We start from the raw sequence: 24997 nt of genomic DNA, 5'->3' as shown, positions 1-24997 counted from the left end.
TTTTTCCTGGTCAGGTCAGGAAAAACTCTTGGTCCTGATAATAAATGTTTGATGTTTTCAGAAAGAGATACTCACGTTTGGCATAGAGCTCCCGACTGGACACACCCACCACCTCCATCTTGCGCAAGTCATCCCTCATTCCAAACTCTTTGGGAGAGAGATAGAGACCGACAGACAGGCATGTGACAATGAAGGCCAAGGCAGATTGTGAGAGTAGCCTAGTCATCAAAGCTACGTGTGCTTTAGCAAACTCCACTCCACTAGTATGACAACAAAATACAGGAGTTGGCATGACAATAAAAGCACATTCAGATCTGGCTGCCTAGGCTTATATGAGAAATATGCACATCCCAAATTCCAAAGCTACGCTGACCCAATAATGGATTGGATACTATGAATAAAGGAAGAAATCCAATACATGGTACACCAGGCCAATTCTAAATCTGGACCTCAACCAGTTCCACTGCTGATTTTCATTATTCCCCTCTAACCAAGGACAGAGTTGGACCTGGGACACCAGGTGGGTGTAAATAATCAACCTGATTACAGATTACAGTAAGATATCAGGTAGAACAGAAAACCAGCAGTATTCTAGACCTCAAGGCTCAGACCCCTGGCCTGCGTATCTACAGTGAACATATCATAGCTGCCTTGCTCACCATGTTTACATGACTTAGCTACTAGAATGCACATTGCTCTCAAATGAAAAAATGCCATTGTACACTACTGCTCCACTTGGCAGATGTCCCAATGGCACAGCCAATATCAGGCTGGTGCGTCTTGTACCCACAAGAACTATGGCTTTCGCTGAGAAACCACTCATGCAAACTTGCATTGGTGAACTACAAGGTTCTTAAAAGTTGTAATGTACTTTTTTTATTTGAATTTCAGTTAGATTTCAGACTTGATAAAACCTTTCTATTTCATTTTTATCTTATTTAGTTTCAAGGTTATGGACAGAAAGTAGCCTATGCAGCCTTATTCTAAAATGTATTAAATTATTGTTTTCCTCAATCTACACACAATACCCCATAATGACGAGGTGAAAACAGGTTTAGAAATGATTGCAAATATATAAAAAATAAAAAACAGAAATATTTACATAAGTATTTAGACCCTTTGCTATGAGACTTGAAATTGAGCCCAGGTTTATCCTGTTTCCATTGATCATCCTTGAGGTGTTTCTACAACTTGATTCGAATTAATATCGGAATCGGATGATATTAGCTAAAAATGCCAACATCGGTGTCGGCCCGATGTCTAGTTTAACGTTGATGTGAAAAACCGATGTCAAAGCTGACATGCATACCTACAGTTGAAGTCGGAAGTTTACATACACCGTAGCCAAATACATTTAAACTCAGTTTTTCACAATTCCTGACATTTAATCCTAGTAAAAATTCCCTGTCTTAGGTCAGTTAGATCACCACTTTATTTGAATGTGAAATGCCAGAATAATAGTAGAGAATTATTTATTTCAGTTTTTATTCCTTTCATCACATTCCCAGTGGGTCAGAAGTTTACATATACTAATTGAGTGTTTGGTAGCATTGCCTTTAAAATTGTTTAACTTGGGTCAAACATTTCGGGTAGCCTTCCACAAGCTTCCCACAATAAGTTGGGTGAATTTTGGCCCATTCCTCCTGACAGAGCTGGTGTAAATGAGTCAGGTTTGTAGGCCTCCTTGCTCGCACACGCTTTTTCAGTTCTGCCCACATTTTCTATGGAATTGAGGTCAGGGCATTGTGATGGCCACTCCAATACCTTGACTTTGCTGTCCTTAAGCCATTTTGCCACAACTTTGGAAGTATGCTTGGAGTCATTGTCCATATGGAAGACCCTTTTGCAACCAAGCTTTAACTTCCTGACAGATGTTGCTTCAATATATCCACATAATTTTCCTCTCATGATGCCATCTATTTTGTGAAGTGCACCAGTCCCTCCTGCAGCAAAGCACCCCCACAACATGATGCTGCCACCCCCATGCTTCATGGTTGGGATGGTGTTCTTCGGCCTGCAAGCCTCCCCCTTTTTCCTCCAAACATAACGGTGGTCATTATGGCCAAACAGTTCTATTTTTGTTTCATCAGACCAGAGGACATTTCTCCAAAAAGTACAATCTTTTCCCCATGTGCAGTTGCAAACCGTAGTCTGGCTTTTTTATGGCGGTTTTGGAGCAGTGGCTTCTTCCTTGCTGAGCAGCCATTCAGGTTATGTCGATATAGGACTCATTTTACTGTTGATATAGATAGTTTTGTACCTGTTTCCTCCAGCATCTTCACAAGGTCCTTTGCTGTTGTTCTGGAATTGATTTGCACTTTTCGCACCAAAGTACGTTTATCTCTAGAAGACAGAACGCGCCTCCTTCCTGAGCGGTATGACGGCTGCGTGGTCCCATGGTGTTTATAATTGCGTACTATTGTTTGTACAAATGAACGTGGTACCTTCAGGCGTTTGGAAATTGCTCCCAAGGATGAACCAGACTTGTGGAGGTCTACCATTTTTTTTCTGAGGTCTTGGATTTTCCCATGATGTCAAGCAAAGAGGCACTGAGTTTGAAGGTCGGCCTTGAAATACATCCACAGGTACACCTCCAATTGACTCAAATTATGTCAATTAGCCCATCAGAAGCTTCTAAAGCTATGACATCATTTTCTGGAATTTTCCAAGCTGTTTAAAAAGGCACAGTCAACTTAGTGCATGTAAACAACTGATCCACTGGAATTGTGATACAGTGAATTATAAGTGAAATAATCTGTCTGTAAACAATTGTTGGAAAAATTACTTGTGTCATGTACAAAGTAGATGTCCTAACCGACTTGCCAAAACTATAGTTTGTTAACAAGAAATTTGTGGAGTGGTTGAAAAACAAGTTAATGACTCCAACCTAAGTGTATGTAAACTTCCGACTTCAACTGTGTGTGTGTGTGTGTGTGTGTGTGTGTGTGTGTATATATATATATATATATATATATATATATACACACACACACACCCCGAAATGGGTCCTAATATTCAAAACCAAATAGCTAAATGATCCACAGTTTGACCATTTTTTAACATAATTCCAAATGTCAGAATTGCAGAAAATGAGCTTATTTATTTTTTATTTTAATCCTTGGTCCTTCAAATTAAACAAAATCAAGTTGGTGGTGTATTTTATATAGGCAATCTCAATAAATAAATAAAAAATAAATCAAATGTGAAAAAGGGCCATGCTATAGACTAACTTATGGACCAAATACTGTCAATTATTCACGTTTGATAAAACGTCACATTTCGCATAGAATAATCATTAATTCGCTGCTATCATGTCCTATCTGAAATTACAATGAGCGATCACTATTATTTACCCTCCGTGCATCGCCTTCTCCAGATGGTTTCCGTGTTGAGAATTTGCCTGAATTTCTTGCAGACGAGGGCCAGGTTTGGTAACTCCGTGCCCGGGAGCGATGAGAATACTTCCACCAAAAGCTCTGGGGGCAGATCCAACAGGGACTGCGGGTTCGGTGGTCCGGTGCTTGCACTGTCAGCAGTGGCTTCAGCAGCGGCTTCATGGGCCACACTCGGCCCTGCCGCGGCGGAGTTATCCGGGCCACCAGTGACGGATTGTGTCTCCCCCACAATCCGCTCCCCTTCCTCCTCGTCCATATCGGAGTCGCTTCCCTGGTCCTGTTGATTATGCCGCTGTCGCCGCCTGCACCTCCGAGACTGACCCACTCCGCAGAGCCTGGCACACACAGCCATCCGCAGTAGTCACCAAAGGGATATCATTACAACAGAATGTTTAGTTATACAAATCTTTGACATTACTGCACCACAACTACTGCACCACTACAACTGCAGTATCGACAATCTCCCTGTCGAAGCGGCCTGGGCGGAAACACGTGATGCAAAGTCGACGTATCTTCTTCTTTGGTATAATGGCGTTCGCAACAATTATAGGTGCATTCCGCCACCTACTGTACAGGTTGTTAATAAAGATCCCAAAGGGAAAAAATGCGGGGTAAAATTGTTTAAATAATATATATAGAAAAAATAATCCATACAAACTATCCATAACAACATTTTAATTAAACTAAATCAGCCTGCTTTTCTGTTCCAATCAGGTCCCAACACAGGCTCAGAAAGATCCTGCGATGGGGGGACATTTCCTGGTGACCGTAGTCCTTGCTCTAGATGGATAAAAACCTGTTTTGGCATGGACATTGCCATTGAGGGCATCCACTATTTTAAAGTAGTCAACTGGGTGGGCCTCCTATCGCTGAAGGAAGGATCACATCATACCATTCGGGATATCAGGAGGGATTAGCCAATGAATTATACTCAACCAATGAATTATACTCAATTTGAACGGCCCTCCAACTGGTAATTACTAGTGGCAGGGCTGGTCCTCCCATTAGGAAAGATTCGCACTTGAATTTTGTGAGTCATTTTGGCAATTGGTTGCCGTCCTCCAGCGCCCCTAATCGGCTACTACATTGCCGGCAGCTCATAGCCATTGATGCAGTTCCCACCCCCTTCCCATTCCTGCTTCTCCGAAGCTCACTCCCACTATCCTTGGTAGCGATGGTGATATGTGTGTGTTTTTTGGGGATTATCCAATTGTAAAACATTAATAAAAATGAATCTGCCAATTAAACTATTGTATTGTTTTTTAATGTTTGTGTGTGAGGAAGACGATTAGTGATTAAGGTAGTAGCCTACCCTAGCCTGTTAACGTTAGCTAGTTACCAGTGGAAATCATTTCAGCTAAAGTAATCTATAGAGAATGAAATGATAAAATATACAGACCACAAATTCCAAATTGGCTATACTCAAACTCTTTAACATCATCCTCAGCTCTGGCATCTTCCCCAATATTTGGAGCCAAGGACTGATCACCCCAAACCACAAAAGTGGAAACAAATTTGACCCCAATAACTACCGTGGGATATGCGTCAGCACCCTTGGGAAAATCCTCTGCATTATCATTAACAGCAGACTCGTACATTTCCTCAGCGAAAACAATGTACTGAGCAAATGTCAAATTGGCTTTTTACCAAATTACCGTACAACAGACCACGTATTCACCCTGCACACCTTAATTGACAAACAAACAAACCAAAACAAAGGCAAAGTCTTCTCATGCTTGGTGATTTCAAAAAAGCTTTTGACTCAATTTGGCACGAGGGCCTGCTATACAAATTGATGGAAAGTGGTGTTGAGAGAAAAACATACGACATTATAAAATCCATGTACACAAACAAGTGCGCTGTTATGAATCATCATATCAATCGTCGTATGAATCGGACCAAGGCGCAGCGTGGTATGCGTACATTCTTTATTGTAATAAGAATGAACACTGAACAAACTAACGAAAATAACAAAACGTGACGCTATACAAAACGAGTGCTGACAGGCAACTACACATAGACAAGAACCCACGAACACCAAAGGGAAAATGGCTACCTAAATATGATCCCCAATCAGAGACAACGATAAACAGCTGCCTCTGATTGGGAACCATATCAGGCCACCATAGACATACAAATCACCTAGACCTAAAAAAAACCTAGACATACAAAAAAACCTAGACAAAAACTAACGTACCCACCCTAGTCACACCCTGACCTAACCAAAATATAAAGAAAACAGAGATATCTCAGGTCAGGGCGTGACAGGCTCGATCCTAGGCCCCACGCTCTTCTCAATTTACATCAACAACATAGCTCAGGCAGTAGGAAGCGCTCTCATCCATCTATATGCAGATGATACAGTCTTATACTCAGCTGGCCACTCCCCGGATTGTGTATCAAACGCTCTACAACAAAGCTTTCTTAGTGTCCAACAAGCTTTCTCTACCCTTAACCTTGTTCTGAACACCTCCAAAACAAAGGTCATGTGGTTTGGTAAAAAGAATTCCCCTCTCCCCACCAGTGTGTTTACTACCTCTGAGGGTTTAAAGCTTGAGGTACTCACCTCATACAAGTACTTGGGAGTATAGCTAGACGGTACACTGCCCTTCTCTCAGTACATATCAAATCTGCAGGCTAAGGTTAAATCTAGACTTGGTTTCCTCTATCGTAATTGCTCCTCTTTCACCCCAACTGCCAAACTAACCCTGATTCAGATGACCATCCTACCCATGCTAGATTACGGAGACGTCATTTATAGATTGGCAGGTAAGGGTGCTCTCGAGCGGCTAGATGTTCTTTACCATTTGAACATCAGATTTGCTACCAATGCTCCTTATAAGACACATCACTGCACTCTATACTCCTCTGTAAACTGGTCATCTCTGTATACCTGTCACAAGACACACTGTTTGATGCTTATTTATAAAACCATCTTTGACTTCACTCCCCCCTATCTGAGATACCTACTGCAGCCCTCATCCTCCACATACAACACCAGTTCTGCCATTCATATTCTGTTAAAGTTCCCCAAAGCACACACATCCCTGGGTCGCTCCTCTTTTCAATTCGCCTCAGGTAGCGACTGGAACGAGCTGCACTCAAACAACACATCTCTTAATTTCAAACACTAAATCATGGACACTCTTACTGACAGTTGTGGCTGCTTTGTGTGATGTATTATTGTCTCTACCTTCTTGCCTTTGTGCTGTTGTCTGTGCCTAATAATGTTTGTACCATGTTTTGTGAGGCACCATGTTGTGCTGCTGTCATGTTGTGTTGCTATCATGTTGTGTCATGTACTGTTGCTAACATGCTGTATTGTCATGTGTTGCTGCCATGCTGTGTTGTTGTCTTAGGTTGTGTTGTCTCTCTTTATGTAGTGTTATGTTGTCTCTCTTGTAGCGATGTGTGTTTTGTCCAATATTTTTATTTTTAATCCCAGCCCCCATCCCTGCAGGAGGCCTTTTGCCTTTTGGTAGGTTGTCATTGTAAATAAGAATAATTTGTTCGTAACTGACTTGCCTAGTAAAATAACATTTTTTTTAAAAGAAGGGGAAAAAGTGTCTGTCTGGGTGGAAAGGTAACTTTCGAAAGTGCCATGCTTAGATTCATAAGGATGTCTAAGATGTAATTATTTGCAAACAGTGTTGCAAACAAGACACTCTAGTTGGACATTGGAGAAATATGGTAAGAATGTCAACTTCTCTGTACATTCTTCCCTGAAACTTCTATTTTCATTATCCATCTGTCTTTTGAGACAGATTAATAGAATTTAATAGAGACATTGGTGATTCTATCAATGTAATCAGATTGAAAATATTAGGCTATGTTATTGATATTGAACTGATTATATAGCCTACTAACCAGATGTGTTGAAAATTGGCCCAAGGCCAAAACTATTGCCAACCCATGCTGTACATAGTTTAGCATTAGCAGGGATAGGAAGGGGCAGCAGTTTTTTGTCTTGCGTAGGGCGGAAGAACTTCCAGGACCAGGCCTGACTAGTGGGAAAGGTGTTTACCATTCTTGAGCTCCGACTTCTCCTACATGGTGACCTCTGACTTCATCTACTAACGAAATTACCTTGATAAGAGCCTTTTCGGCAATTACATTTTTTTTTTTTTTTAAGTAGTCTATTCATATGGTTTTTGAACACTATAATTGGTTTACAGGCCTGATAGCTGTACTTTTAGTTGATGGTTTACACAGCTTGTTGTCCATTATACGATTAGGCATTTCTCAACAAGTTCATAGCACGTGAATGCCTCCAACTGGTATTTATGACTTCACAACTGGTAAATTCCCACCTCCCACTTGGAGCTCAGGGATGAAAGACAAGTTTCCCACTAGTAATTACCAGTTGGAGGGCTGTTCAAATAGATATTTCCCCGTCATGTGGTAAACGTAGAGAATGAGATATATATATTCTTTATATATGTCCCTTTATGGCATCTGTGAGTGCACAGGCAGCGCCATTAAGGCATCTCCATTTTGAAGTAGTACATTTTTTGCCCTTCTACTACTTCTATGAGTTGGCAAAGAAACTGAATGGGAGCATACTGCCATCTAGAGTGTGTTGTTTGAACAGGTATAAAGCCAAGGATGGCAAATGACAGCTATCTACAGTTATGGAATTTTTGCTCGCGAGTATAATTAATTGGCTGATCATCACATTTCTAAAAACCTGTTTTCGCTTTGTCTTTATGGGGTATTGTGTGTAGATTGATGAGAAATAAAAAACAGTTTTAATACGTTTAAGAATAAGGCTGTAACTTAACAAAATGTGGAAAAGGGGAAGAGGTCTGAATACTTTCCGAATACACTGTATGTGATCGTATACAAACGTAAGCAAGGTTTGAAATTATTATGTTTTAGTCATGTTATATCTGTTTGAGCTACTTGTGGTCAATTTTAAGTCTACAAATTATTTGTAATTATGTTCCGGTCCCTGACCATCCGCTCAAGTTAAAAACCTGCCCATGGCTGAATCTAGTTGATGATCCCTGATCTAGTCCTCTGAAGCAATGGTCGTAAATGTCCACTTAATTACGAATGCAGCATTACATACGGGACTTCTCAATGTATATATATATATATAAGTTATATCATGCAACACGTGCGTATATAACTTGTGTCTAAATTAAATTAACCGACATGGATGGAAGGATTCGATATACACTGCTCAAAAAAATAAAGGGAACACTTAAACAACACAATGTAACTCCAAGTCAATCACACTTCTGTGAAATCAAACTGTCCAATTAGGAAGCAACACTGATTGACAATACATTTCACATGCTGTTGTGCAAATGGAATAGACAAAAGGTGGAAATTATAGGCAATTAGCAAGACACCCCCAAAAAAGGAGTGATTCTGGTCAGGTTGGTGACCGCCAGACCACTTCTCAGTTCCTATGCTTCCTGCTGATGTTTTGGTCACTTTTTAATGCTGGCGGTGCTCTCACTCTAGTGGTAGCATGAGACGGAGTCTACAACCCACACAAGTGGCTCGGTAGTGCAGTTCATCCAGGATGGCACATCAATGCGAGCTGTGGCAAGAAGGTTTGCTGTGTCTGTCAGCGTAGTGTCCAGAGCATGGAGGCGCTACCAGGAGCAGGCCAGTAACATCAGGAGACGTGGAGGAGGCCGTAGGAGGGCAACAACCCAGCAGCAGGACCGCTACCTCCGCCTTTGTGCCAGGAGGTGCACTGCCAGAACCCTGCAAAATGACCTCCAGCAGGCCACAAATGTGCATGTATGTCTGCTCAAACAGTCAGAAACAGACCTCCTGAGGGTGGTATGAGGGCCGCACGTCCACGGTGGGGGTTGTGCTTACAGCGCCAGCACCGGGTGCAGGACGTTTTGGCATTTCCAGAGAACACCAAGATTGGCAAATTCCGCCACTGGCGCCGTGGTGCTCTTCACCAGATGAAAGCAGCGTTCAACACTGAGCACATGAGCACATGGTGACAGACGTGACAGAGTCTGGAGACGCCGGAGAACGTTCTGCCTGCCGTTGCAAACTATCCTCGCAGCATGACCGTTTTGGCGGTGGTTCAGTCATGGTGTGGGGTGGCATTTTCTTTTGTGGGGGCCGCACAGCCTCCATGTGCTCGCCAGAGGTAGCCTGACTGCCATTAGTACTGAGATGAGATCCTCAGACCCCTGTGAGACCATATGCGACACCATGCACATTTTGTGGCCTGCTGGAGGTCATTTTGCAGGGCTCTGGCAGTGCACCTCCTGGCAAAAGGGGAGGTAGGGTCCTGCTGCTGGGTTGTTGCCCTCCTACGGCCTCCTCCACCGTTCCTGATGTACTGGCCTGTCTCCTGGTAGGCCTCTCATGCTCTGGAACTATCGCTGACAGACACAGCAAACCCTTTGCCAACAGCTCGCATTGATTGTGGCCATCTGGATGACCTGCACTACCTGAGCCACTTTGTGGGGTTGTACGACTCCGTCTCATGCTACCTACTGAGTGAGAGCACCGCCAGCATTCAAAAGTGACCAAAACATCAGCCAGGAAGCATAGGAACTGAGAAGTGGTCTGTGGTCACCACCTGCAGAATCACTCCTTTTTGGGGGGTGTCTTGCTAATTGCCTATAATTTCCACCTTTTGTCTATTCCATTTGCACAACAGCATGTGAAATGTATTGTCAATCAGTGTTGCTTCCTAAGTGGACAGTTTGATTTCATAGAAGTGTGATTGACTTGGAGTTACATTGTGTTGTTTAAGTGTTCCCTTTATTTTTTTGAGCAGTGTATATACACGCACGTGTTGCATGATGTAACTTGTCTAAATTAAATTAACCTAGATGGATGGAAAAATTCGAGCCAGCCAGGAGTCGAACCTAGAATCTTCTGATCCGTAGTCAGACGCGTTATCCATTGCGCCACTGGCCCGCTGCACTCCGGTAAAACTATCGCCTACTTAAAAGGGACATTCTACTCAAAATATACCACTGCAATACATTACATCGTGAGCCCTATTCATTCCGATCATATCAAATTTTATTGGTCACATACAGAGTTGTTAGATGTTAATGCGAGTGTAGCGAAATACTTGTGCTTCTAGTTCCGGCAATGCAGTAATATCTACCAAATTCACAACAACTACCGTATACACTCCAAATGAACAATCGTTTATTTCTGGAGAAGGTCGCCTGTCGAGCTCGCAAAACTTTGATGAGATGGAGACTGCTTCGGCAATGTTAACATATGTTTCCCATGCTAACAAAGCCCCTTGAATTAAAATTGAATTGACTGCCGATGGCTAGGTAGCTAGCTAGCTAACGTTAGTGCAACAGGTGGGCAGGTGTTTCCTGCATCACCTCTTCCTATGACGGTTTTGACCGAACCTCTAACAAGCGAGAAAACATTTTCATATATCTTCTGCTAACGTTACCTTCCTTGCCACGGTCAGATAAATTATCCAGCTAACACAACATGGGAATATGCATATTTCACTAATATAACTAACGTAGCTACTCGTTGGAAATTCGGGTTGCTAAGTTTAGCTCTCTTAGTAAGTCGTCGGTTGCTTTTCATGAGAAAATAAATGGACATGTAGCACGTGGTCGGCGTTCCAAACATACACAGAGAGCCAATCACTGGCATGCAAACAATGACCACAGGAAAAGGTTTGCTGGTGGGAATTTCGATGGTGACTCAAAACAACAACAAAAAAGCATTGAGCTAAAGCTAGCTACCTATCATACCAAACAAATGTGTGTAAGTTACTGTACATGGATCGTTCAAGACGATCCAGCTAACACGGCGTGACAACGTTTTGACCCTCACCTCTCTCTGCCACCAGTAGCAGCAATATTACTTTAGTAGCAAGTGACTCGAACCTTAGCAGCAGCCTTATATAATAAAATAAAGACCAGTATACGGTTGGTTCAATCAATATCCGAACTTAAACAGTAAGACGGATAATCATTTCACCGCATGAATTAATTTTTCTTAGTCGTCCACAATATTTAATTAATGAACATAGACGGTGTGGGCGTAGAGGATACGTGTGCTAGCTGTTTTCCAAGTACAAGCTGTCTATATGACGTTACCTGACCATCGCTCCAGCTAGCTACCTTTCGCCAGGTGAGTTATAAATAAGGGTGGCAAGTAACGTTAGATAACATTAGCTAGCTGCCTTCAATACTTGGTGGCTTTACTGAGAGAAAAGACATAACTCATATTAAAAGCCACCAAGCATCGACCTAAAGGCTAAGCTAGCTATCATACCAAACAAGTGTGTGCGTGCCTGTACGCTGTACAACAACTATCCAGCCCCAGCTAACACGGCTTGACATACCACGTTTTGACCATCACCCTCTCTCTGGCGTCAGGTGAGTATGAATTATCAACAATTGTCTATATGTGGTCATTCTCTTCCCTCCACCTATAATAATGGCAGAGATTAAAGGAATTAAGATAGATCGTTCAACCATTCTCAATGGTAATTAGTGAGTATATCTGTAGATAATTAGGTGGACATACTGAGTATGCCTGTGTATGGCCACCACTACACCTGCACAGCTGGGTGAGATCGAAGCTGGCAGTGTTAAGTGACACTACACAGATAGGCAGGCACAACACTTCTGCCATTCCCTGCCTTGTATGGTATGGCTTTGTATACTAAACAAAAATAAGCACAACATTTTCAACAGTTTTACTGAGTTTTATTTAAGGAAATCAGTCAATTGAAATAAATTAATTAGGCCTTAATCTATGGATTTCACATGACTGGGCAAGATCGCAGCCATGGGTAGGCCTGGGAGGGCATAGGCCCAGGCAATCAGAATGAGTTTTTCCCCACAAAGGGGCTTTATTACAGACAGAAATACTCCTCAGTTTCATCAGCTGTCTGGGTGGCTGGTCTCAGACAATACCGCAGATGAAGAAGCCGTATGTGAAAGTCCTGGGCTGGTGTGGTTACACGTGGTCTGCAGTTGTGAGGCCGGTTGGACATACTGCCAAATTCTCAAAAAAATCACATTGGGCACTAATTTAATTGAACGACTCACTTAACTACACCCACATACATCATCTGCACCACCCATGTCAAAAATATTCACCTGTGCTCAGGCCAGCAGGGCGCCTGGAGAAGCTCGCGAGTCTGCAGCATTGCTCTCAATGGACACTGTCCTACACATAACCAACCGTGTAACACCTACGAGGCCAGGTGTGTGAGTGAGTTTGTGTATGCGCATCCCCCACTAACATCCCGAATATCCATGTGCTTCCAGGTCAAGATGTCAGGCTCTCAACTGACTCCACAGTGCTACTCCTACATCACCTATGTGCAGGTATAGCCTCATGTTGATGTAATCTAAGCAGCCATTGTCTGCCAACAGGTGACATTGTTTGTTCCTAAACCCTCGACCTATGACTCTATGGGCAGATTAACTAAGTGAGTTGACTGTTTTCACAGCAAGGGATAAACTTTCACCTGGTGCAAATGCTTAGTAGAGCTGGCCATAGTGCCTCTAGCTAATACAACATTTCTTGTTGACACTGTCCTCTAGATAAGAGATCCTTTCATGTTGTTGTGACCTTTGACATGTGTTTTCCTGCAGTGTTGAGCTGGCTGGAGGAGGTGCAGATGATAAGAAGATAAAGGAGGGGGGAGGCCAATACTACAGCGTCTGTACGGAGTTTCTGTTACACACATTTTATTTACAGTTACAAAGAAATGCCCACCCACTTCAACTGATATTTTGAGCCTTGGTCTAACTAAAACCATGTGTACTGTTCTCCCATTCTCAAGGCAAAACTCCTGTGCGAGACCAAGGCCATTCCCAACCTGATCTACAGTATAGAGCAGTATGAGAAATACCTAATCACCCTCTCCAAGAAATCAAAGTTATGTATGGGGGTGCTTTAGGATGGGAGATTGTCTCAAATTGAATGGAAGTGTCTACTTGTAACCAAACATAAAGCAGGATCTGAAAATGAGGACACACAATAGAAGATAGAGCCTTGTGGGACATTTCAGTAACAGAACATCTCCCAAACTAAACATGCACTGCATTATTGTAACTACAAGATAAAACGGGTGTCTGTGTGTTGCGTAGGTGAATCTTATTCCGTACATGAAGCTGAGAGATTTCCGCATCAACACAGCCACTAGAGGCAGCGCTGCAGGAGCAGGACAAGTCAGCAGGTGAGCATCAACCATAACACTGACACACACTTGACAGTTATCCAAAACATTGGTTTAGTCTCCTATTCACTCAGCTCCATCATGACCTGTCACACCAAATTTACTTATGCTTTATTAGTCCTGCCCATACTCCCGCATTCCTCACATCGTCCTGTTCAGTAGCACACATCACATTTATAAGTTATAACACCATGGATACATTTTTCTTTTGGTTCTCCTATTTTTCCCAGACCCAATGGTCTCAGCTAAAGTATCAGTGTCTGACACCACATATCCAATTGTGTGTTGAGGAGGATAAGTGCTGCTTTGGATCTTTTCCTTCTTTAGACCACAGCCTCTCAGGAGCCAGAGCAGAGCCAGGAGCCCAAGAGGAAGCAGTGATGGAAAACAATATATTTTCCCCCTCTAAACTGCTCAATAGACTCCTCTCTCAACCAGTCTGGAGCTGCCCCCATTCATTCGGATGATCCACTGAGATGGGTTGTGTTCATTTGGGCTAACTGTAGCAAAATAATTGCAGGCCAAAAAAATTAGCCCTTTAAAAAAAAATGTTGGACAACTCTAGATAGTACAACTCCGCTGCTGACTGTTTTCTTCTGTTTGGTGCCTTATGAACATGACCCTGCAGTTCCCATTGACGTCATTGGTTTGACTCAGTGCCTGGGTTGGGGCAGCCCTGGAGGACCTTTATCCCATGATGTCTCTGTCTGCACGAGCTACACAATAGAGGACTGGTCTGTTCACCCTGTTATCTCCCTTTCCCCAGAGAGCCTTTGGTGATGTCTATGATTTGGTATATGTCCAGAGCCTCACCTGTGGAGATTCAATGTGTGGTTATTCTAGGTACATGCTGTACAGAGAAAGATACAAGAGGTTGAAGATATTTTGTATTATCTGATCATTTGTTTAAAGCTTTCACTTAGCATACTGAGACCATGCAAAAATGTCTGCTTATTAATTTACTGTGAAAATGTAACTATTTTTTTTTTTTTTAATCTAAATTATAATGTTTCTCAAATTATTTTATAAAAAGGTCAATAAATAAGGTTGCAACACATGCACACTACAATCCGAAGACATTCTGTGGCTGTATGTATCAAGCACAGGTTTTAAGAGCAGCAGTTTAAAGAATGATGTATAGTGATGATATACTCACCCTGTGGGAGGCCATATTTGCGCTCCAGCCCTGTGGGGTTGGAGGGAGTCACACAGTCCATGGTCACCTCCTTCCTCAGACAGCGGTCAATGTCCACGGCACTGAAGAAGGCCACTGACTGGGGCAGGTCTTGCATGCCCAGTGCATGGGTAAACATACACCTGTAGAGCACAAGGGTAAAGTATGAAGGAACACAATGACTCAAGTCTGTTCAATAAGATGTTTATGTAAAACAAGTAACTCACAGGCTATGAATAACAATTACATAATACTTTCAATTTTCATGAATTTTTGTATATTATCCTGAAGGGGTCAGAAAGTATTTTGCAAGGGGTGATGTGGCAAGTTATCAGCAGGAATGTATGAGTCAGGGCAGTACTACTGACCTTGTGAGCAGGTTGGTGATCTGCAGGGCCAGTGCTGCCCGGTAGCGGTCTTCGCTGCGGACCAGGTAGCGTACCTCGTCGTGGATGCTGACGCAGAAACGTCCGTCGATGTCGTGCTCCTCCATCAGCCAGCGCATGGCCACCAGCATCAGGTGGAGGTAGTCCACCGCCGAGCTCTGCACCACCCAGTTCACCCTGCTGGTGATGAACTGACACACACACATTAAATGAAGAGATTTAACATGTGTGTTTGATTCTGTTCTTATGATTGAGAGTGAGTGTGTTCTTATCCGTGTGTGTGTTATGATTGTGTGTTTCTCCTGGTCTCTCCTGACCTCGTCCTTGACGGCCTGAGGCTCCAGGGCTCTGCTAATCCTGCAGCCCAGGACGGGGGTGGCTGGCTGGGCTGAGAGGGCGATGCTCTCCAGCTTGTTGAACATCTCTGACTCCGTACCACCAGCCCACAGGCGCTGGCCCGCCACCTCCCACTTCCTCCTCCGAGAACTGCACGGCCAATCAGGAGAGAATGAGGTAGAAAGTAAGTGTGTCCCTAGCCAGATCTACAGCAGTATCTGGGGGTCAGGGGTAGTGAAGAACTTCAGTTCATACAAGGCTGACATTAGTGCCAGGTTCAAAAGTATCTGTAACCACTATTTGCAGAACTGAAGGAACCTGATAGGTGTAAACTATGGCTCCACATGGCGATGGCTCCACATAGCCTTCCAATGGGCTTAGGAGCACACGCACCCACACTGCTGCCTCACCTCTGGGAGGCCAGTCTTGTGATACGGCGGAGATCCTGCGGGGAGACGCTCCCGTCTTCGTCCCTCTCCACCTCCATATCCAGCTCCTTCAGGAGCCACTCACCCTCCTCAGACAAACGGTACCTAGCATCAAACACAGCTCAGTGTGGCTCATCCTTTCTGTAATTTAATCCTCCAAACATCCAAGGAGTCCCTTGTTGTGCTTAGAATTACTATCTACTGCTCTGTGCAAATAATATAGATGCATTTAAAGTGCTTAGATCCAAGCTTAAACCTCCAAAAGAGCAAGGATAGGCGAGTTCATGATTTTCACAGAACAGCTCCAAACTCCCATCATGTTAGCCATACTGTACTCCTCGGTGAGGTGCTACACATTGGTAGTAGATGAGGGGAGTCCTCCCTCTTCACAATCTGAAGCGCTTTGATCACTAGATCTGCATCTGAAATGGCATATTCTGTTGTCTATATAGCGAATAGGGTGTCATCACTACTTAAGTCCAATACATCACTATCCTTCCTGTACCTGCGTAGGCCCTTGGTGAGGGCATACATCTGCCGGGCCTTGCTGGCGGCCTCCGGCTGGCTGAGGCGGTGGTTGAACTGCATGAGCAGGCGCTCGGCGAAAGGCTGCCCAGCGCCGTAGATGCGTCCGTAGTTGAAGACCTTGGCATGTTCGCGGCTGATGCCCACCGTGTCAGCCGTGCGGCTGTGCAAGTCAGTGCCCTGGCTCTTCTTACCCTGCAGGGTCATCCAGCCGAACGCTGTGCAGCCTGGACACAGTAACAGATAACAGGCCACATTAATGACTGAATGGATTCCTCAAGTTCATAGATATGGGGCCCTGTTTAAAAACATGCTATAGGTTGTAAAAAAAAAAAATGAATTCCGTGACAAAATGCATACAGACACTGAAATATTCTGACTGGGAATGAGCTCATTAGATCTCCGTCTTTAATGGACATTGTCGGAAACTCACATTTCTGACCATTCACATAGCAAAATCAATAAGCATCAAATCGGAGTATCAGAGCTAGGGGTGAAGTCTCACCATGCATGCCACCGAAGTGGGCCTCTCCCAGAACGGCAGCGATCCAGAGCTCCTGGGAGTCCACGTCCGCCCCCACCAGGTGGTACCCGGGGGGCACCTGTACCATGGCCTTCAGCTCACTGCCCACTCGATCCCGCTGCACAGACCACACACAACCTCTATATCAGTGGCTCCCTTAAAAAAGCTGTGTTGCCCAATACACTCCCGCTATAGTTCTCTTTCTATTCTCTTACCCGAGCGTTGCTGGCAGTCAGCCACGTTGGCTCCACAGCCCTGCGGGTGACGGTTCCCGCGGTGATGACCTGTGGCAAGATGGCACCGTACTGCCCCTCCTCATCATACTCTTCATGCCTGCTGACACTGCGAGGGAGCTCCCCTTTCCTCAGCCACACCACCTTCTGAGAGCTGCCAGGACACATCAGACATGATAACAAAACTGTACTTTAACCCTCTAGGAATTGTAATTTCTTATTTCTCACTGTGTCTGGCCATGATGATTAGCAATGTAACTACAGTACGTCTTCAACGATTATTTTCCAGAAATTAATTTAATTCCTATTCATTAAGCCATTCTTACATGTAACTGTCTACATGAAGTGGAGCCTGGGTGCCTACCTGATGCGTTTCTGGGCATTCCTCCAGAAAGAGATCATCTTGTTTATCTCCAGAGCTCGGGTGGCGTTGGTGGCCCCCCGCCCCGCCCTCAGGGTGCCGTCTTCCATCTTGGACAGGAAGTCCTTGGAGAAGGGGCTGCCCACGTTGTTGTCATTTCCATCCTGTAGTCAAAACAGTCTCTTAAGCATTTATGGGTGTGTTCAGGTGCACAGATACTGCACAGATTCTAGGATCATTCTATTAAATACTTGATACAGACAATATACCCATGCAAGACTAAGTGAACAATTTGAGTTAGGATTCGCCCCTATGAGAGGATTGGCATTTTGTTTCGGCACAACACAAATTAGGTCAGCATCACATAGATCAGTTGATGTACCTTGTGTGGGAGTTTGAAAAACCAGCAGCCCGGAAAGTTGACATCGTTGTAAGGTCCGTTTCCATGGTGATAGGGACAGTGACTCTCACCTGGTAGAGAATTAATATCCTGCATTTCCTGGTTACATAACATAGAACATGTCACCCAACGCATTCAAATCGTAAAGATCATTAAGGTAATAGGTGAAATGTGTAGGAGGGGACCATAGAGATGTATAGAGGGCGCACTTGCCACAAGAATCAATCAATGTCAAAGAGAGGTGTGCCCTCGTTCCATCTCTATGGATAGGACAGTTCACCTTATTGCTCTTCCTAGTCACCCTGCCACCGTTCTCCTCCTCTGACACACTTTCCAAGCGACCCAACTCTTCCACCTACAGGTTAACACAGGAAAGACACCCACCTGTTATACTTTCTGACAGGAGAGCATATTTGCTATTTGCACAGAATTCCTAGTTGATATGGGAAGATCATTCTCTGTGAGTAATTATTTATTACACAGTTATCATGTCATTTATATATTACAGCTATTAAAACTATAATCAGCAGTTGAACCCCCCCCCCCCCCCGCCTATGTTTTGGTAAAAAGCTGAAGGATGGGCCTGAAGAAATGTAACCACTCTCAAATTCATACACAGAGCTATGGGTTCAAGGACTTTACAGTTTTATCATGTTTTGAGGCTATACAGTGTTTGTTTACATGTAAAGCAAGTGTATATTTTGGGTTCTGATGGGGTATGACAGTTGAACTAAGCTCATGGCGCATTTCATTTTTTAAATTGAACCTTTATTTAACTAGGCAAGTCAGTTAAGAACAAATTCTTATTTTACAATGACGGCCTAACCCGGACGGCACTGGGCCAATTGTGCACCGCCCCTATGGGACTCCCGATCACGGCCGGTTGTGATACAGCCCGGGATCGAACCAGGGTCTGTAGTGATGCCTCTAGCACTGAGATGCAGTGCCTTAGACCGCTGCGCCACTCGTTATATTCTTTATGAATCAATGGGTAAATATAATTAAGTACAAAATGGATGTAGCAACTGAGGATTTTAGCTTTAACGCTAATTCAGGTGTCATGAAGACAGACCCATCTTGTGTGTGTGTCAAGGTCTTACCGTCTGCCAGAGTGTGCTGTCGGTTAGCATGAGGTCATCAGAGAGGCCGTTATCCAGACACCTAGGCTGCTCTTTACCTTTCTGCTCACAGTACTCTCTGTACACACTTTCTATGGCCCTGTGAGTCACAACAACACAGAGGTATTTATACACACTACTTCTGGTGGATGCACTTAGAGTACACCCAGTGATGTGGTAAAATAATTAAATGGGTTGACTGATTCATTAATTCACTTGACTCGTCCCTGTGCCTCTTTTGTCTGTGGTCTCTGTTTCCCCTGACTGAGCTGTGTGTTGTGCTGTGACCTACCTGTGGGGACACACAGGCCCCATGGCGTCCTCCTCCTCCCCCTGGGGCTCCATCAGGTTGTCCCTGCGGCCAGGCACCAGGTAGCCCCAGCCGTGCTGCTCCGTGTAGTGCAGGGGGAAGCCGTCCCACGTCAGCCCCATCAGCTTGGGAGTCACCCGCATAGCCAGACTGATCAGGCTGGACCCCGGCGACCAGCTCTCCTCCTCCGACATCTTCGCACACAACTTACGATACCACCTGGTAAGGTAGGGAGGAATAGACTATGGCTGTTTCTCAATGGGATTTCCTCGATTTCTCGCCTCCCTTTTCACTGTTTAGGAGAAGGTCCTTCCCCTCCTACCTTCTTCTCCAGTGCATTTTGAGGCAAGGAGAGAGGATGCGAGGAATCAAGGAAAGATTGAGAAAGAGCTCAAATGAGAATTGACATTAGACATTAGTGAGTGTTGCCTGATGTATTTCACAGCCACAGTTATCTGTACCAGGGTGTTAGTGTGTTATATTAGTTAACAGTTAGCTACATGGAGCTCCACAGGGGAGGCCCAGTACAGCCCAGCTCACCCAGGATGTCCAGGCAGGTGCTGTCTCCTCTTGGGCAGCCTGCTGACCATCTTCTTCAGCCTCTCCAGAGCCTCCCTACTTGGGCATGGTCCTGCTATCTCCTCCTCAGTGGGGGGACCTGGGTCTGACAGCACAACAACACTGCTAAGTCACCTGCTAGTTTTAATCCAAGTCAACACAGCAGCAGAGTCAATCATTTTACAGCTCCACAAGACACTGGACTACACCTTTACCCCAATAGGATCCAATATAAGCACACAAAACGACTTAGCAAGACAGAATAGTCCTGTAGTACTGGTATCGGTCCTGGAACCATAGACCAGTCTTAACTAGTTTTATGAAAGGCCCTTGGTCTATCTCTGTTCCAGGCACATATGTACAAAGAGTCAGAGTAGGAGTGCTGATATTGTGTCAGTTTTGCATATATATCATAAGATTGTATGGACAGGGGACCTGATCCTAGATCAGCACTCCTTTTTAAATATGGGCCCTGGTGTATAGTGTGAGCTCCTACCCTGATCCCAGTCTCTCAATGGTGTGCTGGGTGCTGGCTCAGCCTCCGCCTTTGAGCGTTTTCTCTTGCTGACGGTCACCTTCTTCTGCTTGAACTCCTGGACGTCCCATTCCACATCCCAAAGCCAGGCGTCCTCTTTATACCTTACAAAGAAACAGTCCGTTATCTTAAGGCCGCAGCCACAATCAGATGGATGAACACATAAAAATCGCATGATGTACATCATTGTTAGCTTTTCTTCATCAAATGTATCATCTCTTTTTTCCCCCCAAACAAGTTTGGACAAGTTGCATACGTAAAAAGACGGATCGTTTGAAAAGGCATTAGCTCCATCCGAAATTCTCAGACACAAAATCCCAATATGACCATGGTCTTAAACACACGCATATCCAGTACGTATGCACACACCATAGAGTATTTACAATGTCATTATGTAAGCCTCATTGCTTCATAACTGCATATACTGCATGCATTATGGTCCCTCACCTGTCGTCCTGTAGCAGTTGACAAGCGTCATCCGCAAGACTCATCAGACTCTTCTTCATCTCTCTCTGCAGCTCCTCAAATGTGTCTTGAGAGTCTTCCAGGTACCTCCCCCAGTTCTGATTGACAGGTAGGTAGCACCCGCCCATCTCCAGCATCCCTGCAAATGTTACTGGATGAGGGCACCTGTGTACAGACAAAGGAGGGACAGTGATTGGTTGAGAGATTACTGTCCAATGATTGGCAGGTGGCGAGGGAGATGGGTTAGCTTGGTCCTAGATCTGTGTTATCTTGCCAACTCCAATAAACAGATCTGGGATCAAGCTAGAGATGCCCCTAAAAGTAAAACATATTGTGGCTTTGCCTCTTGGGCATTATTGTATTATTATTATTAAATTAAGTTTAAATTAATTAAGCAAATGTGGTTGTCTGACCTCTCCATGAAGAGGGGCAGCTGCTCACAGAACACCTGGTGAGTGGCCTGGACGTCCAGAGCGCAGTACAGCATCAGCTCCTGCAGGGGGCAGCAAAGACATGACTCCGTTATGACTCAAGTACAGTGGGTGAATAATGATTTGGTTTGGGCATATACAGTACCAGTCAAAGGTTTGGACACATACTCATTAAAAAATATATATTTTCTACATTGTAGAATAATAGTGAAGACATCAAAACTATGACATAACACATGGAATCATGTAGTAACCAAAAAAAGTGTTAAATCAAAATATATATTTAGATTCTTCAAAGTAACCACCCTTTGCCTTGATGACAGCTTTGCACACTCTTGGCATTCTCTCAAACAGTTTCATGATGTAGTCACCTGGAATACATTTCAATTAACAGGTGTGACTTGTTAAAAGTTCATTTGTGGAATTCCTTTCCTTCTTAATGCGTTTGAGCCAATCAGTTGTGTTGTGACAATTGATATATCAATTATTTTACTTTTAAATGAATGAGCCATTTATTCTTGAAGAATATAACTCATGAATGCCTCGTGAGGTTAGTTCAACTGTCCAACCCAAAATCTAATCTTGTTTTACACCGTTTGTAAACAATGTAATTGTAAACAAACACTGTATAGCTTCACAAAATAGTTTAAACTATAATTTTGATCTCATGGATGGTCAGTCCTTGCATCCATAGCGGCATCTATTAATTTGAAAGGTGTTATATTTCTCCAGCTCCATCCCATAGCTCGTTTCCATAAAAAGTGGAGGCTTCATATTGTTGTTTAAACTGCAGATTTCCCCTTTTAAGAAAAGCAAATCAATGAGGTTTGTAAACAACCAATCATTATTGTACACGAGAGGTTGGACCTCCATTGACCTCTGACCTGGAAGTTGTTCCTGACGTCAGCCATGCTGCCCTTCACAAAGATCTCTCTGGCCTCCTTCTGCAGTGGCTCCCCTCCCACATACAGAGCATGCACATCAGCCAGGTTGTTGATGCTGCTGATATTCACCCAGTCCCATGAGCCGATCTACACACACAACAACAAAACTAATTTATTAACCAATGAACTCCTTTTAAAACTTTGGATACCTGAAGGAAAAATCCAAAACCAATCCAGGAAAGGAAGGGCTGAGGAATGAGATTGTTGACCTGCGGAAAGGCAACAACAACATTTCTACAGAACAATCACAAATCAACAGTTTTCTGTGTCGTTCCATAATCATTGACTAGAAGACAGAGAGCACTGACCATGGGCCCTTCCTTCCGCCCAGGTCGGCCCACTTTCTTCATATGCTCTTTGACCTCCAGGAGGCCACGCCTCTTGCCGTGCTTGTTGGCCATCCACAGCGTGCGCTGGAACCCAGTCAGACCAGAGATGGACATATGGAGACTCATGGTGTCCAGGAAACGAGCCTTGGAACCCTGTGGGAAAAGGAACATACAGAGGCTGTGTCTCAATCCAAAGGCAGCTGCCTACCTGCTTCCAATGCAAGCATCCTTGTGAATTGGGAAACAGCCATAATAATAACAGAAACATGAGCCACTCCAAAGACCCTAATGCCAGAGTCACACTATTGGGACAACCCCGAGCTGTTCTGGGCTAGCCTGAGGATAATAAAATATCATAGCCAGCACAGCACGGTGCCATTCGGTCCTATAGTGTGAATCCGGCATAAATGACTGTCAATCACACTAAATCGTGATGAATTATGCCTCAAAACGTGTCCCCGTAACCCTGTGAAATCTGACCTTCAGCAGGTACTGCTCCTTGATGTAAGACCGGTCAAAGCTGACGTTGTGGCCCACAATCAGTCTCTCCCTCCACTGGCCCCCCGGAGTGCGGCTGGAGTTGGTCGGGGTCTCCATGGGGATGAGGTCAGCAGGGGTCAGCTGGCTGGACCAGGAGTATCTCTCCTCTATCATACGCTTGCTGCACCACGAGTACCTGGCAGGAAACAAAAAGACAGAATATTCAATGAAACTGCAATACTGACTTGGCCTAAAATAAATAGTCCTTGATAAATAACTGTAATCATTCCTGACCAGTTCCAACACAATATACACCATCAACCTGTCACTAGAAAAGCCTTTCAATATTTGTATATTTACAGATAATTTTACATGAAAAATAAATAGGTACAAATACTAAGAAGAAAAACTGTCTGGTACTGAAATAAAGTTGTCAGTTCCTCCAGCTAATTGTAACAACTCCTCCCTCCCACAGTAGAGGGTCTTGGTCCTCTCTATTAGTCTCACCAGGCAGTAGGGGATACAGCCACAGCCAGCGTGGGACAGTGTCCCTCCGCCATGCACACCTCCACGTCAAACACCAGGCCTGCCTCGTCTGGGAAGTCAACCCGTCTGGCCTCCCCACCCGGCCCGTAGCGCATCCAGCCCACCTCCCACACCCAGTCCCGGGGCATGGGGGGCAGCGGGGCCTGCTGGAGCTTACTGGCAGCCTCCAGGTAGGGAAGGCTCTGCTTTTGGGCCAGCAAGCGGAAGTGGTCGTTTATGTCCTCCCCGTACATGTGGGGCAGTTGGAGCTCCACACCAGGCAGCAGGGAGGCTTCTTTTCCCCACAGCTGGTGCCTCTGTAGGTGCCTGATGCTCCGCTCCACCTTCTCGTCCTCGTACACCTGCTCTGCGCCGCGGAAGATCTGCTCATGGAGGTTTTGGGACAGCATCTGGATATTGAGGGGGTTCAGGCGGGTCTCTGGGGGGAGGGAGCCCTGGAGGGAGTGGGGCTGCTGGGTGGAGTAGGGTGTACAACATAGTCTCCTCCGTAGGACAGAGGAGAGAGGCCTCCGGAAGGGACAAAGATGCAGAAGATGTAGCATTTTCTAACTAGTCCTTACAGTCACTTGTTCCTCCCCTTGGACTTGGTCAGGAACAGGATGAAAAACTGAATGGAGAGAGAGCCAGGATGCAACTTTGTGACCATGCAACCATCCGATCAAAGCCATAAAATTATTAATACAAATAAAATGTAATAGCTGTTTAGATCATCAACACGATCCCCTGGCACTCAATTCCTCACACCAAAACCATGATTGCTACGTAGGCCTACTTGAGAAACCTGCTGATATCTTCAAGCGACAATGCAGAGAATGGTCAGAAGGCTGTGTTGACAACAGAATAAAATAGTGATTATTTACCAACCTCGCTGTGAGTACTACCGCTTTGCAATTCACCGCTAGCGTCAATGTGACATAAACAATGTGTTTCCCGGTCGTCACTAGTTACCACAGTCACAAAGTCATACTTAAGGTTAAACCCCGCCCATTTCTACGATGTATCTTATTCAAATCTGATTTTAAACCTAACCTTAATCCAAACCACGTTGTTAACCTTATGCCTGACCATAACCTTAAATCAAGACAAAAAAACATTTGCGATACAGACAACTTTGACTTTGTGGCTGTGGTAACTAGTGACAACCGGATTTCCCCGGCATGGAGGTTGAAACATTGTAGCAGACCAGCTATCTAGTGACATCCAGTGGTAGGGATGACCTCCCGTACGGAAGTGTAAGATAAAGTGAACCTTTTACAAAGTATCTGGCCAGTGTTTGATGAGAATATGCTTTTAGTTAAATCGGTCACTGGTTAAAATGTTTATTTAGTATAGTATCATATTTTCAATTGTTT

The 24997-nt window shown here is 44.3% G+C and overlaps 2 protein-coding genes and 1 non-coding gene across 4 annotated transcripts in view; all 3 read right to left on the bottom strand.

Annotated features, from left to right (window-relative positions):
* fbxo31 (F-box protein 31) overlaps positions 1 to 3882 on the bottom strand; it is a 34206-nt gene extending 30324 nt beyond the window's left edge. For both annotated transcript variants that reach the window (XM_023971756.2, XM_023971757.2), the window contains exons 1-2: positions 3354 to 3882; positions 76 to 147 (exon numbers count right to left, since the gene is read on the bottom strand). In XM_023971756.2, the coding sequence (XP_023827524.1) occupies positions 76 to 147; positions 3354 to 3747 (466 nt within the window). In that variant the 5' untranslated portion in view covers positions 3748 to 3882. The remainder of the gene's footprint in view (positions 1 to 75; positions 148 to 3353) is intronic.
* A 6346-nt stretch (positions 3883 to 10228) lies between these two features.
* trnar-acg (transfer RNA arginine (anticodon ACG)) lies at positions 10229 to 10301 on the bottom strand. The gene has a single exon. It is a non-coding gene; the product is annotated as a tRNA-Arg (tRNA).
* A 2736-nt stretch (positions 10302 to 13037) lies between these two features.
* On the bottom strand, positions 13038 to 24634 carry polg (polymerase (DNA directed), gamma). The gene is made up of 22 exons (XM_023971109.2): positions 24510 to 24634; positions 23607 to 24252; positions 23100 to 23295; positions 22599 to 22772; positions 22231 to 22377; positions 21329 to 21408; positions 20898 to 21080; positions 20412 to 20554; positions 19898 to 20021; positions 19340 to 19576; positions 19030 to 19147; positions 18210 to 18284; positions 17912 to 18028; positions 17533 to 17693; positions 17151 to 17322; positions 16918 to 17053; positions 16393 to 16639; positions 15870 to 15992; positions 15441 to 15609; positions 15106 to 15314; positions 14720 to 14880; positions 13038 to 14376 (listed from the first exon to the last, which is right to left on the bottom strand). The coding sequence occupies exons 2-22, from the start codon at positions 24185 to 24187 to the stop codon at positions 14312 to 14314; spliced, it is 3618 nt and encodes a 1205-aa protein (XP_023826877.1). The 5' UTR covers positions 24188 to 24252; positions 24510 to 24634; the 3' UTR covers positions 13038 to 14311.
* Between the last annotated feature and the right edge of the window lie 363 nt (positions 24635 to 24997).

The sequence above is a fragment of the Salvelinus sp. IW2-2015 genome, linkage group LG26, assembly GCF_002910315.2.
Source record: "Salvelinus sp. IW2-2015 linkage group LG26, ASM291031v2, whole genome shotgun sequence".
Classification (NCBI taxonomy): domain Eukaryota; kingdom Metazoa; phylum Chordata; class Actinopteri; order Salmoniformes; family Salmonidae; genus Salvelinus; species Salvelinus sp. IW2-2015.
Note: the sequence above shows the minus strand (reverse complement) of the source record. Positions and strands in the feature narration are given on the sequence as shown.